Genomic DNA, 13328 nt, shown 5'->3' with positions numbered 1-13328 from the left:
CCGTATACTGTGCTTGTAAAAAAAAAACTATTTTTAAAGCATAAAGTGCAGTTAGATGCAATACACAACTGGATTAAAGTTAGAAGTCTATCTCACTTATATCAACATAATAAGCCCAAAATAATTAAACTGATTAATCAAACTCTAGTGAGAAAGGGAAGTAGGTTTATCAGGGCTAGATTTATAGCCTTATGTCTGCACATACTCTACTCCATAACATCATATCTTTCTGACCTTGTCCTGCCTATTGCATCTGCCAGGATTTCAACGGTCACAGTGTTCTCTAGCAGTTTCCAAAAAACAGGAAGTGAAAGGGGAGCTTCAGTTTTACAGCATTTGATCTTACAACAGCAGCAATTTTATTAAGTGAAGAAGCACCTGTGGGTCCAGTTTGTATACTTCTCTCATTTAGAAGTACAACACTGAATGGAGTTCATGCACCCAGACTGACTGCTCACTTTCCACCCTATGTAAACTTGAAGTCACCCAAAGTTCTACAGCCCATGTCCTAACTCTCAACAAGTCACGTCCGCACATCATCCCTGTGCTTGCTGACTTACTTTGGCTTCTGGTTCAGCAGTGCATCAATATTAAAATTCTCATGCTGGTTTTCAAATTCCTCCTTGGTCTTGCTCTTCCCTCTCTCTGTATTTTCCACCAAGCTGACAGTCTTCTGAGATACCTGCATGCCTGCAATTCCATCCTCTTGAGCATTCCTGATTTTAATTATTGCACCTTTGGTGAATGTGCCTTCAGCTGCTAAGCCCTGAACACTAGAATTCCTTCCTTAAACCTCCTTACCTCTTTACCATTTCTTTGTCCTTTAAGACGCTCCTCAAAACTTTGATTGCGCATTTGATCATTTTCCTTAACACAGAATCCCTACAGTGCAGAAGGAAGCCATTTGGCCCATGAACCTGCACCGACAACAATCCTACCCAGACCCTATCCCTGCAACCCCACGTATTTACCCTACCAATCTTCCTGACACTAAGGATCAATTTAGCATGGCCAATCCACCTAACCTGCACATCTTTGGACTGTGGGAGGAAACCAGAGCACCCAGAGGAAACCCATGCAGCCACGGGGAGTACGTGCAAACTCCACGCAGACAGTGACCCAAGGCTGGAATTGAACCTGGGTCCCTGGGCCGCCCCAAACATCTCCTTCAGTGACCCAATGTCAAATTTTGCTTCTTAACACTCCTGTGAAGTGCCTTGAGATGTATTATTGCATTAGAGGCATCATATAAATATTCCACTAGTTCTTGTTTACATCAACAAACATCTATCCATGGGACCTGGCTTTGCCAGATCAGGCAAACCAAAGTGCAAACAAAAAGTTACATGTACATTTCTTCCTGCAGCATGGTCAATGCTAGCAGTCATTTCTATCAACCAATCCCACATAATGGTGTTCACAGGCTGTCAAGACCTCTTTGGTCAAATATTAATATCTAGTTTTAATCACTAAGAAATTTCTATCATTTTGAGTTGCTCTCACTATTGAGGTGATCTAGTGAAATAGTGAAATCGTAAATTTATCTATAATATTATGATGATACTAAATTAGTTCTTTGATGTATTTTAAAACACTAACAACTCTTTATCCTAGAAATTAATTTAGACAGGAAGTGTAAAAGAGCTTTGTGAAATTAGTTTGCAAACTACAGTTACAGCTGCTTATAAAACCAGCAGGGAATCCCAGACCCTGTTGGGAAGAGCACAGTAAGAGTTTTAACAAATGGGAAGATCACACACAGACTCTGCTGGATAGAGAAGGTTGGTGAGGGGAGGGAGTATGAGATATTGCACTGATTATCTGGATGGAGAGCATTGATGCGACTTTATCTGGCCTGATTGAATTGTATTAGAAGTATAGGAATTGTTGGGAGCAGATTGGTTAATACAACTGGCAAATCAAACAGAAAATGCACCAACTCACAGGATTCATTTCCTTCAATCGCTTTTGCACAGAATCAAAATCACAGACTTGTCAACTTAAATCAGGCCACTACCAGATTATCAGTACCATCGTTGTTATTTCTAGATGGCAACCATGTGAAAACTGGATTAAATCCAAAGATGTGCAGGTTAGGTTGATTGGCCATGCTAAGTTGCCCCTTAGTGTGTCAGGATGATTAGTAGGGTACATACTTGAGGTTAAGGGGATAGGGCCTGGGTGGGATTATTGTCAGTCCAAGCTCAATGGGCCAAATGGCCACTCTCTGCACTGTAGGGATTCTATGATTATTCTATAAAATGGAGGAAAATAGCAGCTATCATTTATTTATGAGGGGCAAAACTAATTAACTTTTCAGTTTTTGGCAATGGTAATGGAGAGGCAACACAGAGGTCTATGGAGTGGTACAACTAATGGTGTATTTCACTTCATATTTTTCTCATTAGTGCTGTTTGAGAGTCCCTATTACCCGAGACGCACCAAGTGAAACAAGTCCTCATGAGAATCAGGGTCTTTGTTTGTAAATGAAGATGACTCAGATCGGCTTACTCAACAGATTCTGCAGACCTAATAATAATTAGAACAATTTGTGTGTCATCTTGCCTCAACCAGCCTCAACTTGCTTATCAGAAGGTTATGGGATCAAGCCTATCCACATAATTGTGTAGTACTGAAGCAGTGGATGTGAAATGATTTAGGATGGCTTGAGGACACAGTGCTTTACCATGCAGGATTTTACTGTTATATGATGTTGAAACATCTCTCAAGTTCTTATATATATGTGTGTTATCCAGCATTCTTTGTTGGTAGTTTAATTAGAGCTTCAAGCACAGGAAGTAATTATGACCCTAAAAATACTTGCTCTGGAGTTTGTAGTGTGGGTCACGTAAATAACTAACCTCAAACCAGATGAATAAATCTAAAGGATGTTTCTGTAATCATTAAGAAAATAGCCATGCACTTGAGTGGCGCCACATCAAGGGATCAGAATAAACTCTGAAGGCTTCATGTTAATGTTCCAAATGTTGCATATTATTAAACATTTGTGCGTAGTTTCCTGCCTAAACAGGATTTCCACTTAGAAACAAACATCTTGGCAATTTTTTGGTAGAATGCCAGATCTTATGTACGGCTGCAGTCTCATCGTGACTGACCATAATACATGTACTCTGTCCTGTCCTATTTCAAATTGCATTGTATCAGTGAGTAGAAAACATGGAAAAACCTCTGAAATGAGGGGACAGAAGTGTTCCATCTCAACGCATTTGTTTTGTATATGGAATATGGATGCTGTGGAGTGCAATATCCTTTTTGTTGGAACAGTTTTTGAAGTTCTTTTATGGAATGTGAGTGTCGCTGGCTAGGTTGGAATTTATTTCTCACCTCTAGTTGACCTTGAGAAGGTCTTGGTGAGCTGCCTCCTTGAACCGCTGCAGTCCCTGAGGTGTAGGTACACCCATAGTGTTGTTAGGGAGGGAGTTCCAGGATTTTGACCCAGTGACAGTGAAGAAGCGGTGATATATTTCCAAGTTAGGATGGTCTGTGGCTCAGAAGGGAGTTTGCAGTTGGTGGTGTTCCCATGCATCTGCTGCCCTTGTCCTTCAATAAAGTTACTATGGAAGAACTCTTTCAAAGTACTCTTTTACCAGCAAAAGAGTCCATACATTTGTTTAGTTTTTCCTCCCTGTGTCATTTGTGTGGCCTTCACAGAACCAACCATCGGAAACACGCATTCTTTGCTGCCAATGATCATCCAATCCTCTGAATGCTCTTGGATTTAATCTCTCCAACATTTACACATTGTGCTATGTTCTCTCACAGGCGACACTCAATTCTACCCATTCAACCAACGCTCACTGCTGCCCTTCATATATTCCTCATCAAATACCTAAAACACAAAGTCACTTTCAAATTGATCATAAATTATTATGATGCCAATTGACACCGACAGAAAATTGGAGATTAATTTTGGTGGGTGTGATAACCCTTATGAGATCCATGGGAAATCACTGAGTGATCTCCCTGTGGGACTCATTGGCTATGAGTTCCCCTGGTAACAGGCAATGGCTTGCCCAGCTGGAAATCATTGCTTAAGTCTTTCATAGGGCCCACCCAGGACTGGGCCTGCTGAACTGTAGTCCCAGGCAGGGACTTTCTGCCCAAAACAGCGGTGACAATGGCTCTATTACAAATTTCCCCGTTGCTTTTTCCCTATTCTTCTGAAATCATACCTCTTTTTAAGAACCTCAGTCTCTTCCATCTATCACATATCTCCTTTCAAATCCTTGTTGTTTATTTATTGCTCTACAATGAGCATGCTTGGTCCAACCCTATCTCTCCTTTCATTTGATTTATCTGCCTCCTTTCTTCTCTTCATATAAACTGCCTGGACCATACCTTTGGCTATCTCATCAGCCTTCTTATCTCTCGTGACCTCTCTTCACCCATTGTTTGGAGGCAATCTCTGACCATTTCCTTATCTCCTTTATTTCCTACATCCCTCTTCTAATCCCAATTGTTTTCTGTTCTTTCAGCTAGCTCCCTCAGTAACTCAGTGGAGTAAGACAGAGCTCGGCATCAGCAACCCCACATTTATATAGCACCTATAACATAGTAAAATACCCCGAAGTATTTCAGTGGAGCAAAATTGGACAATAAAAGAATGTTGCAGCTGCTGGAAATTTGAAATAAAAGCAGCAAATAGAAACATGGAAACTAGAAGCAGGAGTAGGCCATGCGGCTGGAGAAACCTCAGCAGATCTGGTAGCATCTGTGGAAAGAGAAACAGAGTTAACATTTCAGGTAGACGCAGCTCATTGACTTGCAATGCAAGGTTTGTTTCTCTCTCCACATAATCAAAGAGCAATTAAACCAAGAGGAAGATCAGGGTGGGTTACTAAAATGCTTTGAAGAGCTGCTTAAAAGAAGGCAGAGAAATGAGGGGGTTCAGGGAATGAATACATGGTTCATAGAATCCTTACAATGCAGAGGGAGACCATGCGGCCCACTGAGTCTGCACTGACAACAATCCCACCCAACCTATTCTCGTAACCCCATGTATTTATCCTGCTAATCCCATTTTGACACTAAGGGGCAATTTTGCACGGCCAATCAACCTAACCCGCACATCTTCGGATTTGTTCAATGCACAGCCCGCAATTGTGGGGTGAAGGAAAACAAGTTGCAGGACTGGAGAATCTTAAAGAGATTAGGATTGGTAAGGTTCTGGAGGGCTTTCAACTTGAGGATGAACTTAATAAAGTTTTGCGATAAAGCAATTAAGTTTTGGATCAGATGTATGAAGGGTGGGAGATGGGGAGACAGGCCAGGGGAGCAGCAGAATTAGTTGAAATTGGAGATAACAAAAACATGGATGGGCTGCAGATGGGTTAAAATGGGGCAGAGATCACAGAGGTGGAAGTAGATAGTATTGATGATGTTGAAAAATTCATTCAAAGTTAAATAGGATGCCGAGGTTGTGAACTGGTTCAGTCTGAGGCAATGAACAAGGAGGGCTTGAGGGTGCTGGCTGTGACTGGAGTTTGGGATGACAACCAAAAACACTCCCAATTTTTAATTGGAAGAAACTTCTGTTGATCCAATGATTTCATGTCACACAAGTAACCTGACATCAGAGAGGCAGTGAAGGAGCCCAGAGATATGGTGGAAGAGCTGGAAGCCATCAGCATGGATATGAAACTTGAAATTATGTCTTGGGATGATCTGCAGTGTGTAGGTGAGATATTGGAGGGTGTCGAGACAGATTCTAGGGGAACTTTCAGGAAGAGAAGTCATTTCAGGATCGTTTCTGGCTTGGACAGATAAAGGTGGAACCAGGCAAAGAGAAGATAATGGAGGAGAGATAATTCACCACTAGATCTGACTTGATTGAATGCTTTGCTGTCCTCAACTAAAGTAGTTTTAATCAAGGTGTCCTTCGCTGAAAGAAAGACTTGTATTTATATAGGAATTTTCACAGCCACAGGATGTCTCAAAGCCAATGAAGTTTTAGAATCATTGAATCATAGAATATCTACAGTGCAGAAGAGGCCATCCAGTCTATCAAATCTGCACCGACATTCTGAAAAACCATCCTATCTAGGCCCAATCCTCTGCCCTAACCCTGTCACCCTGCAAATGCTCAATTCACTGAACCTGCACATCTTGGACACTAAGGGGCAATTCAGCACGGTCAGTCCACCTAAATTGCACACCTTTGGATTGTGGGAGCAAACTAGAGCACTCGGAGGAAACCCACGCAGACACAGGGAGAATGTGCAAACTCCGCACAGATAGCGACCCAAGGCCAAAATTGAACCCGGGTCCCTGGTGCTGTGAGGCAGCAGTGCTAACCACTGTGCCACTGTGCCGTTGAAGTGTAGTCACTGCTGAAATGTACAAAATGCAGCAGCCAACATGCACTCAGCAAACTCCCACAAATCTGTTTTTTGTGCTATTTATTGAGAGATATATATTGACTGGGGCACCAGGGCGGTAAGATGGCACAGTGGTTAGCACAACTGCCTCATAGTGCCAGGGACCCGGGTTCAATTCCCAGCTTGGGTCACTGTCTGTGTGGAGTTTGCATGTTCTCCCACTGTCTGCGTGGGTTTTCTCCGGGTTTCCTCTGGTTTCCTCCCACAGTTCAAAGATGTGTAGCTTAGGTGGATTGGCCTATATGGAGCTGTAATGTGAACTAGGTTGGTTGGCCTATATTAGGTCAATTGCCCATTAGCGCCAGGGGGTTAGCAGGGTAAATAAGTGCGATTATGGGGATAGGGCCTGGGTGGGATTGTGGTTGATGCAGACTCGATGGGCCGAATAGCCTCCTTCTGCACTGTAAGGATTCTATGATTCTGTAACTTCCCAGCTCCTCTTCCCAACAGTGTCATAGGATCTCCTACATCTATCTGAACAGGTAGACGGGACCTCATTTTAATGTCGCATCCAAAAAGTCTACCTCCAACAGCACGGTGCTCCCTCAGTAATGCACTGTGGTGTCAGCATTGACATTGCGTTCAAACCCTGCCATGGGACCTGAACCCAGAACCGTGCAGTTCAGAAGCATAAAAGGGATTTCTAACTGGGCCACAGGTGCTTTGATATTTCAGACTTTAGTGATGGAGCAAAACAAAAGATGCTCAATGCTGTGAAAGAGCTCAGTGAAAATATCCTGATTATGTGATCAAATCTATTAATTCAACACTAGTAATTTGAATAGCCAGTATTTACCCAGACTGATGATATAATGGGATAGAGATAAAGCACAATATTACAATGTTTCTTTGCTGTACTATTTTCTGCAGATAAGCCAAGAGTAGTATATCTCTGATCCTGGCATGTGTCATTCTGAATTGATGAATTTTGGTGTCCTGGTAACTGTTTATGTTGTGACCTTTTTAATAAAAACAGATAATACGGAATTCGGATTTACTAAGGTGCTGAAGATGGAGATGAAGCCAACAGAAGCAGAAACTGAAAATCTGAATGAAGCGGCGAATAGAGAATCGCCACAATGCTGCTCATGGTGTCATAAGGTTCACACAACAGTGTCTAACTGGATGCTTCCTGAAGACACGAGAAGTCGCTATATGGAAAGAGCAAACTGTCTTCCTCCACCGATCTTCATTATCTCCATAAGTTTGGCTGAGGTACAGTCCACATTTATGCTAAAGTAATATAACTCGAATAGGTGAATGCATATTGGAGAACAATGACTTTCTCTGATTTGCCACTGCAAGTAAGATAGTTTTCTAAGAGTTCGCTTTACAGCTCCATATTGCGGCAGGCCAGATGGACCAAAAATACATTTTAGTCTTTTACATTCCTGTCTTTATATATTCAGAGATGCAACATTATAGCATTATATCCAATTATATTTCTCATTATTCATCAGTAACCAGGATTATCAAAAAGAACACTAACCATTATACATGTTAAAACTCTTCACTATATGAAGAATAGCTGTCTGTTAGATGATAAATGGTAGCAATACAACTTCAGTATTCAGTTGATGAACAAGCATTTCAAGCCATAATAAAAAGAGAAGATGCTGGAAATGTTCAGCAGGTCTGGTAGCATTTTCTTTCATAGAATCCCTACAGTGCAGAAAGTGGCTTTTCTGCCCATTGAGTCTGCACTTATTCTCCGAAAGAACATCCCACCCAGGCCCTCCCCTCCATCCTATCCCTGTAGCCCCGCACATTTACCATAGCTAACCCACCTAACCTGCACATCTTTGGAGTGTGGGAGGAAACTTCACTAGATCTGCAAGACCAATGCACTAACAATAAACTGGAGATATTGAGATGATGACACCTATTTCTTATCAACTGACATGTTTCTGTCTTCATCATACAATTTTATGGATTTCTAAAATCCTCCTTGTGTCTGTGCTATGGTTTTCACCTTGGCCTTGAGCAGTGATTTTCATGCTCTTCTCTGTAGGGAGCCCGGCAAAGATTAAGGCACTTCAGCCAAACCTGTGCCCTAACTTTGGAGAGCTTCCGATACCCAAAGGAAATATTTTATTCAATGCACCAAAATATTGTGCTAGCAAGTCCACAAATACAGAAAAATATTACAGCTGCTCATGAGGTCCTTGCGACCCTGGGATCCTATATACCATATTTTCTGGTGTGTAAGTTGATGTGGAGTATAAGTCAAATTGGTTAGATTTCCAATTTTTCCAAACTCCACTCATATACAAGTCGAAGCAGTGTATACGACGAGACCAGATCAGTCACATATATTCTATTGGTACATTTATTAATGAAAAGAAATCACACAACACAAACACAGATAAACTTGTAACAGACATGACTCCCAGGACAACTGCAAAAGCATACATTAGTCCATTAATCCTTATACCAATGGATCACTGACTATGAACACTTTCAGTGCAGTTTACTCTACATCAGAAAAGCTGCTGCCGTATAGGATTGGTTTGACTTGACTGGAGATTTTTGGTTTGCTTGGATTTATTTATACTCACAATTCAAAAGGCACGGGGGTCTAAAATCCACGCGTCTATTCTGACTAATCAATGACTATTTCATAGATAAGTCAAAACTGCGTATAAGATGAGGCCTGATCTTTTGGTGAATAAAGTCTTGTCTTATACACCAAAAAGTACAGTAGACACCTGGGAGAACCACAGTTTGAAAACTCAAACCACAGTTTGAAATGAGGACTACTGAGCCTTTTCAAATTTTCAGTTCTGAAGAAGACTCACATTGGGGACTCGAAACGTTAACTCTGTTTCTATCCCTCGACAGATGCTGCCTGACCCGCTGAGTATTTCCAACATTTTCTGTGTTGATTTCAGATTTCCAGCATCCGTAGTATTTTGCATTTCTTTTATGCAAAAAAATGCTTTTTGGATCTTGAAAAATATATTTTAAAAATGCATAATCGACAGTTTTCAGAAATGAAAGCAATTTGCATAGGAAATTTAAATATGATAATTTGAGTTGTGCAGAACAATTACTCTGAGTCAACATTTTGCCTTTTACGTCATAAGTTGCTGAATGGGACACGAAAAGTCAGAACGGATCTGATTTATTTGTTTAGGGGAGTCTGATTTGATTGAGATATTTTATGGCTTGCGCAGTTCTCAAACTATGCTGGTGAAAATTGTATTTCTATCCGTTAAGTTGGCACAACCATGCCATTTGTTCTTGGGCTTCTCCTAGTTCCTCTGTTAAAAATAATACAATTTATTTTATCATGATATAAGAAGGTCATCGCTCACTTACAAAGTGAGAACAAAGTGAGAACAAAGTAAAGAATACACGCAGACTTTAACAATGTTAATATTATTCATAATGCTTGTTGGTAAAATTGAGATAGAAGCCAAATTCATTTTGAATTAACTCACAAATACTTGCATATTTCCCACTTTGGAAACTCTAGAGATGTCTGTTGCTTCAAAATATGGTGAGGATTAAATGCAAGAGCAGATACTATGCATGATTTATGGCTGTATCATTACACACTGAGAGGGCTTCAGCCTCTTCCTAATTTGCCAGTTGTGGTGTGAGAGTCCTGTGGCTAAGGAAGTGTTTGTTTTCCCTTCTACATAGAAAATATAGAAACTAGAAGCAGGAAGAGGCCATTCGACTCATTGAGCCTGCTCCACCATTCAATTTGATCATGGCTGATCATCTAATTCAATATCCTGATTCCCCCTTCCTCCCACATCCCTTGGTCCCTTTGGCCCCAAGAACTATATCTAATTTTTTCTTGAAATCAGACAACGTTTTGGCCTCAACTACATTCTGTGGTAATGAATCCCACACATTCACCACCCTCTGGGTGAAGAAATTTCTCCTCACCTCAGTTCTAAAAAGTTTACCCCTTATCCTTTTCTTGTTGTCTTATTGCACTGAGATTGGTTGTTTGGAGGCAGTTTTCTCCAGTGGCGCACAATTCTCTGAGAGGGGGAGAAAGATAAAATGAGAATAAAATGCGGTTGCTGAATAAAAGACTTAGGTGGCCTGGGAGGACTATTGCATGTCGTGTGGGATCAGATTCTTTGGATGAGTTGTATAAATACGCAAATATTGGATCTCCGAATAGAATAGTACAATAAATCAGATCCACTTGCTATTTTCCAGGAATTCATAATTCCCACAAAGTGCAGCAACTTTATTCTTTAGTTGGCTAAATTATTTACTTCTGGAGAATTTGTGTTTGAATATGCCATTGTGAAATTCTCATTTTATTTTTCAGCTGGCTATTTTCATTTACTATGCAGTCTGGATGCCTCAGAAGCAGTGGATTACCTTGGACACAGGGGTGTGGGAGAGTCCATTTATATATAGGCCTGACAAGAGACAGGAAGCCTGGAGATTTATTTCTTACATGCTTGTGCATGCTGGGTAAGTGTCTCTCACAGAAATATTGTTTTATTTCTAAAATGATTAGCGAGGACAAATATGGGCCCATTACAAGTGAGGGACAGGAGAATTCATTGAGGAGAACATGGAAATGGCAGAGAAACTAAACAGTCACTTTGCGTCTGTCTTCCCGGAAGAATATACCAAATATCCCCTAGAAATACTAGGCAACTAAGGGACTTGTGAAACTGAGGAGCTAAAGGAAATTAGAATGAATGAACGATTTGAAATGTTAACTGGATTGAAGGGTGATAAATACCCTGGACCAGATGAGCTTCATCTTAGAGTGTTGAAGGAGGTGGCTAGAGAGATAGTGGGTACAATAGTGGTTATCTTTCAAGATTCAGTAGATTCTGGAAAGGCTTCTGAGGACTGGGAAGTGGCAAATGGAACCCCACGATTGAAGAAGGGAGGAAGAAGGAGAATGCAGAACTACAGACCTGTTAGTTTGACTTCAGTAGTAGGGAAAATGTTAGATTCTATTATAAAAGAAGTGATAACTGGACAATTAAAAAAGGGTAAAATTGGACAGAGTCAACATAGATTTATGAAAGAAGTCAGATGGGATTCTCCGGCCGCGCTCGTCCCAAAACCGGAGAATCCTGCCCAAGGTCGATGGATCTCTGTATGGTCCGCCCCCTGCCCACTACAATTCCGTGACGGGCGGGACGGGAGAATTCCTCCCGTCATATTTGACAAAACTTCTTGGAGTTTTTTGAGGATAGTGCTTGTAGTAATAATTGAGAACCAGTGGATGTGGTGTATTTGGATTTTTAGAAAGCTTTTGATAAGGTCCCACACAGGAGGTTAGTAAATAAAATTAGAATGCACCGGATTGGGGGAAATATACTAGCATCGATTGAAAATTGATCAACAAACAGAAAGCAGAGAGTAGGAATAAATGGATCATTCCCAGGATGGCAGGCTGTTACGAGCGGGGTACCACATGGATCAGTGCTAGGTCCACAGCTGTTCACAATGTATATAAATGATTTGGATGCAGAGACCAAGTGTAAGATTTCCAAATTTGCTGATGACACCAAACTGGATGGGAATGTGGGTTATGAGGAAAATGCAAGGAGATTTTGCGAGGACTTGGAAAGCTAAGTGAAAGGGCGAGAATATGGCAGATAAAATATAATGTGAATAAGTGGAAAGTTATTCAGTTTGGCAGAAAAAACCCAGAAAAGCAGAATATTTATTAAATGATGCAAGGTTGGGAAATCCAGGTGTCCAAAGGGACCAGGGTGACCTTGCTCATGAGTCACTATGGGGCGGCACGGTGGCACAGTGATTAATATTAGCTACCTCATAGCTCCAGGGACCCAGGTTCGATTCCTGGCTTGGGTCACTGTCTGTGCGGAGTCTGCACGTTCGCCCTGTGTCTGCATGGGTTTCCTCCGGGTGCTCCGGTCTCCCCCCACAGTCTGAAAGGCATGCTGGTTAGGTGCATTGGCCATGCTAAATACTCCTCAGAGTATCCGAACCCTTGCCGGAGTGTGACGACTAGGGGATTTTCACAGTGACTTAATTGCAGTGTTAATGTAAGCCTATGTTTGACACTATTAAGTGAACTTTAAAAAAAGCTAGCATGCAGGTGCAGCAAGCAATTAGGAAGGAAAATAGTTTATTGGCATTCATTTCAATAGGATTTGATGTCTTGCTGCAGTTATATAGGGCCTTGGTGAGACCTCACCTGGAGTACTGTGTACAGTTTTGGTCCTCTTGTCGAAGGAAGGATATACTTGTATAGAGGAAGTGCAACCAAAGTTCACTGGTGGAATGGTGGGATTATTTTATGAGGAGAGATTGGGGAGATTGGGTCTGTATTCCCTAGCGCTTTGAAGAATGAGGGGTGACCTCATTGAAACTTATTAAATACCTACAGGGTTTGAATCGGTGGATGCAGATAAGATGTTTCTCCTGGCTGGTGAGTCTCAAACCAGGCGACATAATCTCAGAAAAAGGGGCAGGCTGTTTAAGACTGAGATGAGGAGGAATTTGTTCACTCAGAGGGTGGTGAATCTTTGGAATTCTCTACCCCAGAGGACTGTGGAAGCCCAATCACTGAGCACTATCAAGCCAGAAGTTGATAGGTTTCTAGATATGAAAGATATCAAAGATGTGGGGATTGTGTGGGAAAATGACATTGAGGTAGAGGATCAGCCACGATCTAATTGGCTGGATGGGCTAAATGGCCTACTCCTGTTCCTATGTTTCTATAGTCCTATTTTATACAGGAAATATCTGGAACCAAACAGCTATAATGATTAGATTTTTGTGCAACATTAGAAAGAACAACTGGCTATCATGATGATAATGGATACAATATCAGATGATTGGCTGCATTTTCTGTGCTCCTGTTGGGCCTGTTTTTGGCAGGAGGTCACATAAAATAGAGCAGGTGGCCACCCCACCACCTCCCCCACCCACCCCCAAGCTTACTGCCATAACACAGTGATGGGT

General features: G+C 41.5%; 1 protein-coding gene across 2 annotated transcripts in view; it reads left to right on the top strand.

Moving 5' to 3' along the window:
- Nucleotides 1-13328, top strand: part of rhbdl2 (rhomboid, veinlet-like 2 (Drosophila)) — a 62073-nt gene that overhangs the window by 18010 nt on the left and 30735 nt on the right. Inside the window, exons 2-3 of one of the 2 annotated variants that reach the window (XM_078237820.1) lie at nt 7401-7613; nt 10696-10844. In XM_078237820.1, coding sequence (XP_078093946.1) covers nt 7410-7613; nt 10696-10844 — 353 coding nt within the window. In that variant the 5' untranslated portion in view covers nt 7401-7409. Of the gene's footprint in view, nt 1-7374; nt 7614-10695; nt 10845-13328 lie in introns of both variants that reach the window. The other variant, XM_078237819.1, reaches the window with a different exon arrangement.

The sequence above is a fragment of the Mustelus asterias genome, chromosome 21 (genome assembly GCF_964213995.1).
Source record: "Mustelus asterias chromosome 21, sMusAst1.hap1.1, whole genome shotgun sequence".
Lineage (NCBI taxonomy): Eukaryota > Metazoa > Chordata > Chondrichthyes > Carcharhiniformes > Triakidae > Mustelus > Mustelus asterias.
This window is presented reverse-complemented; position numbering and strand designations above follow the sequence as displayed.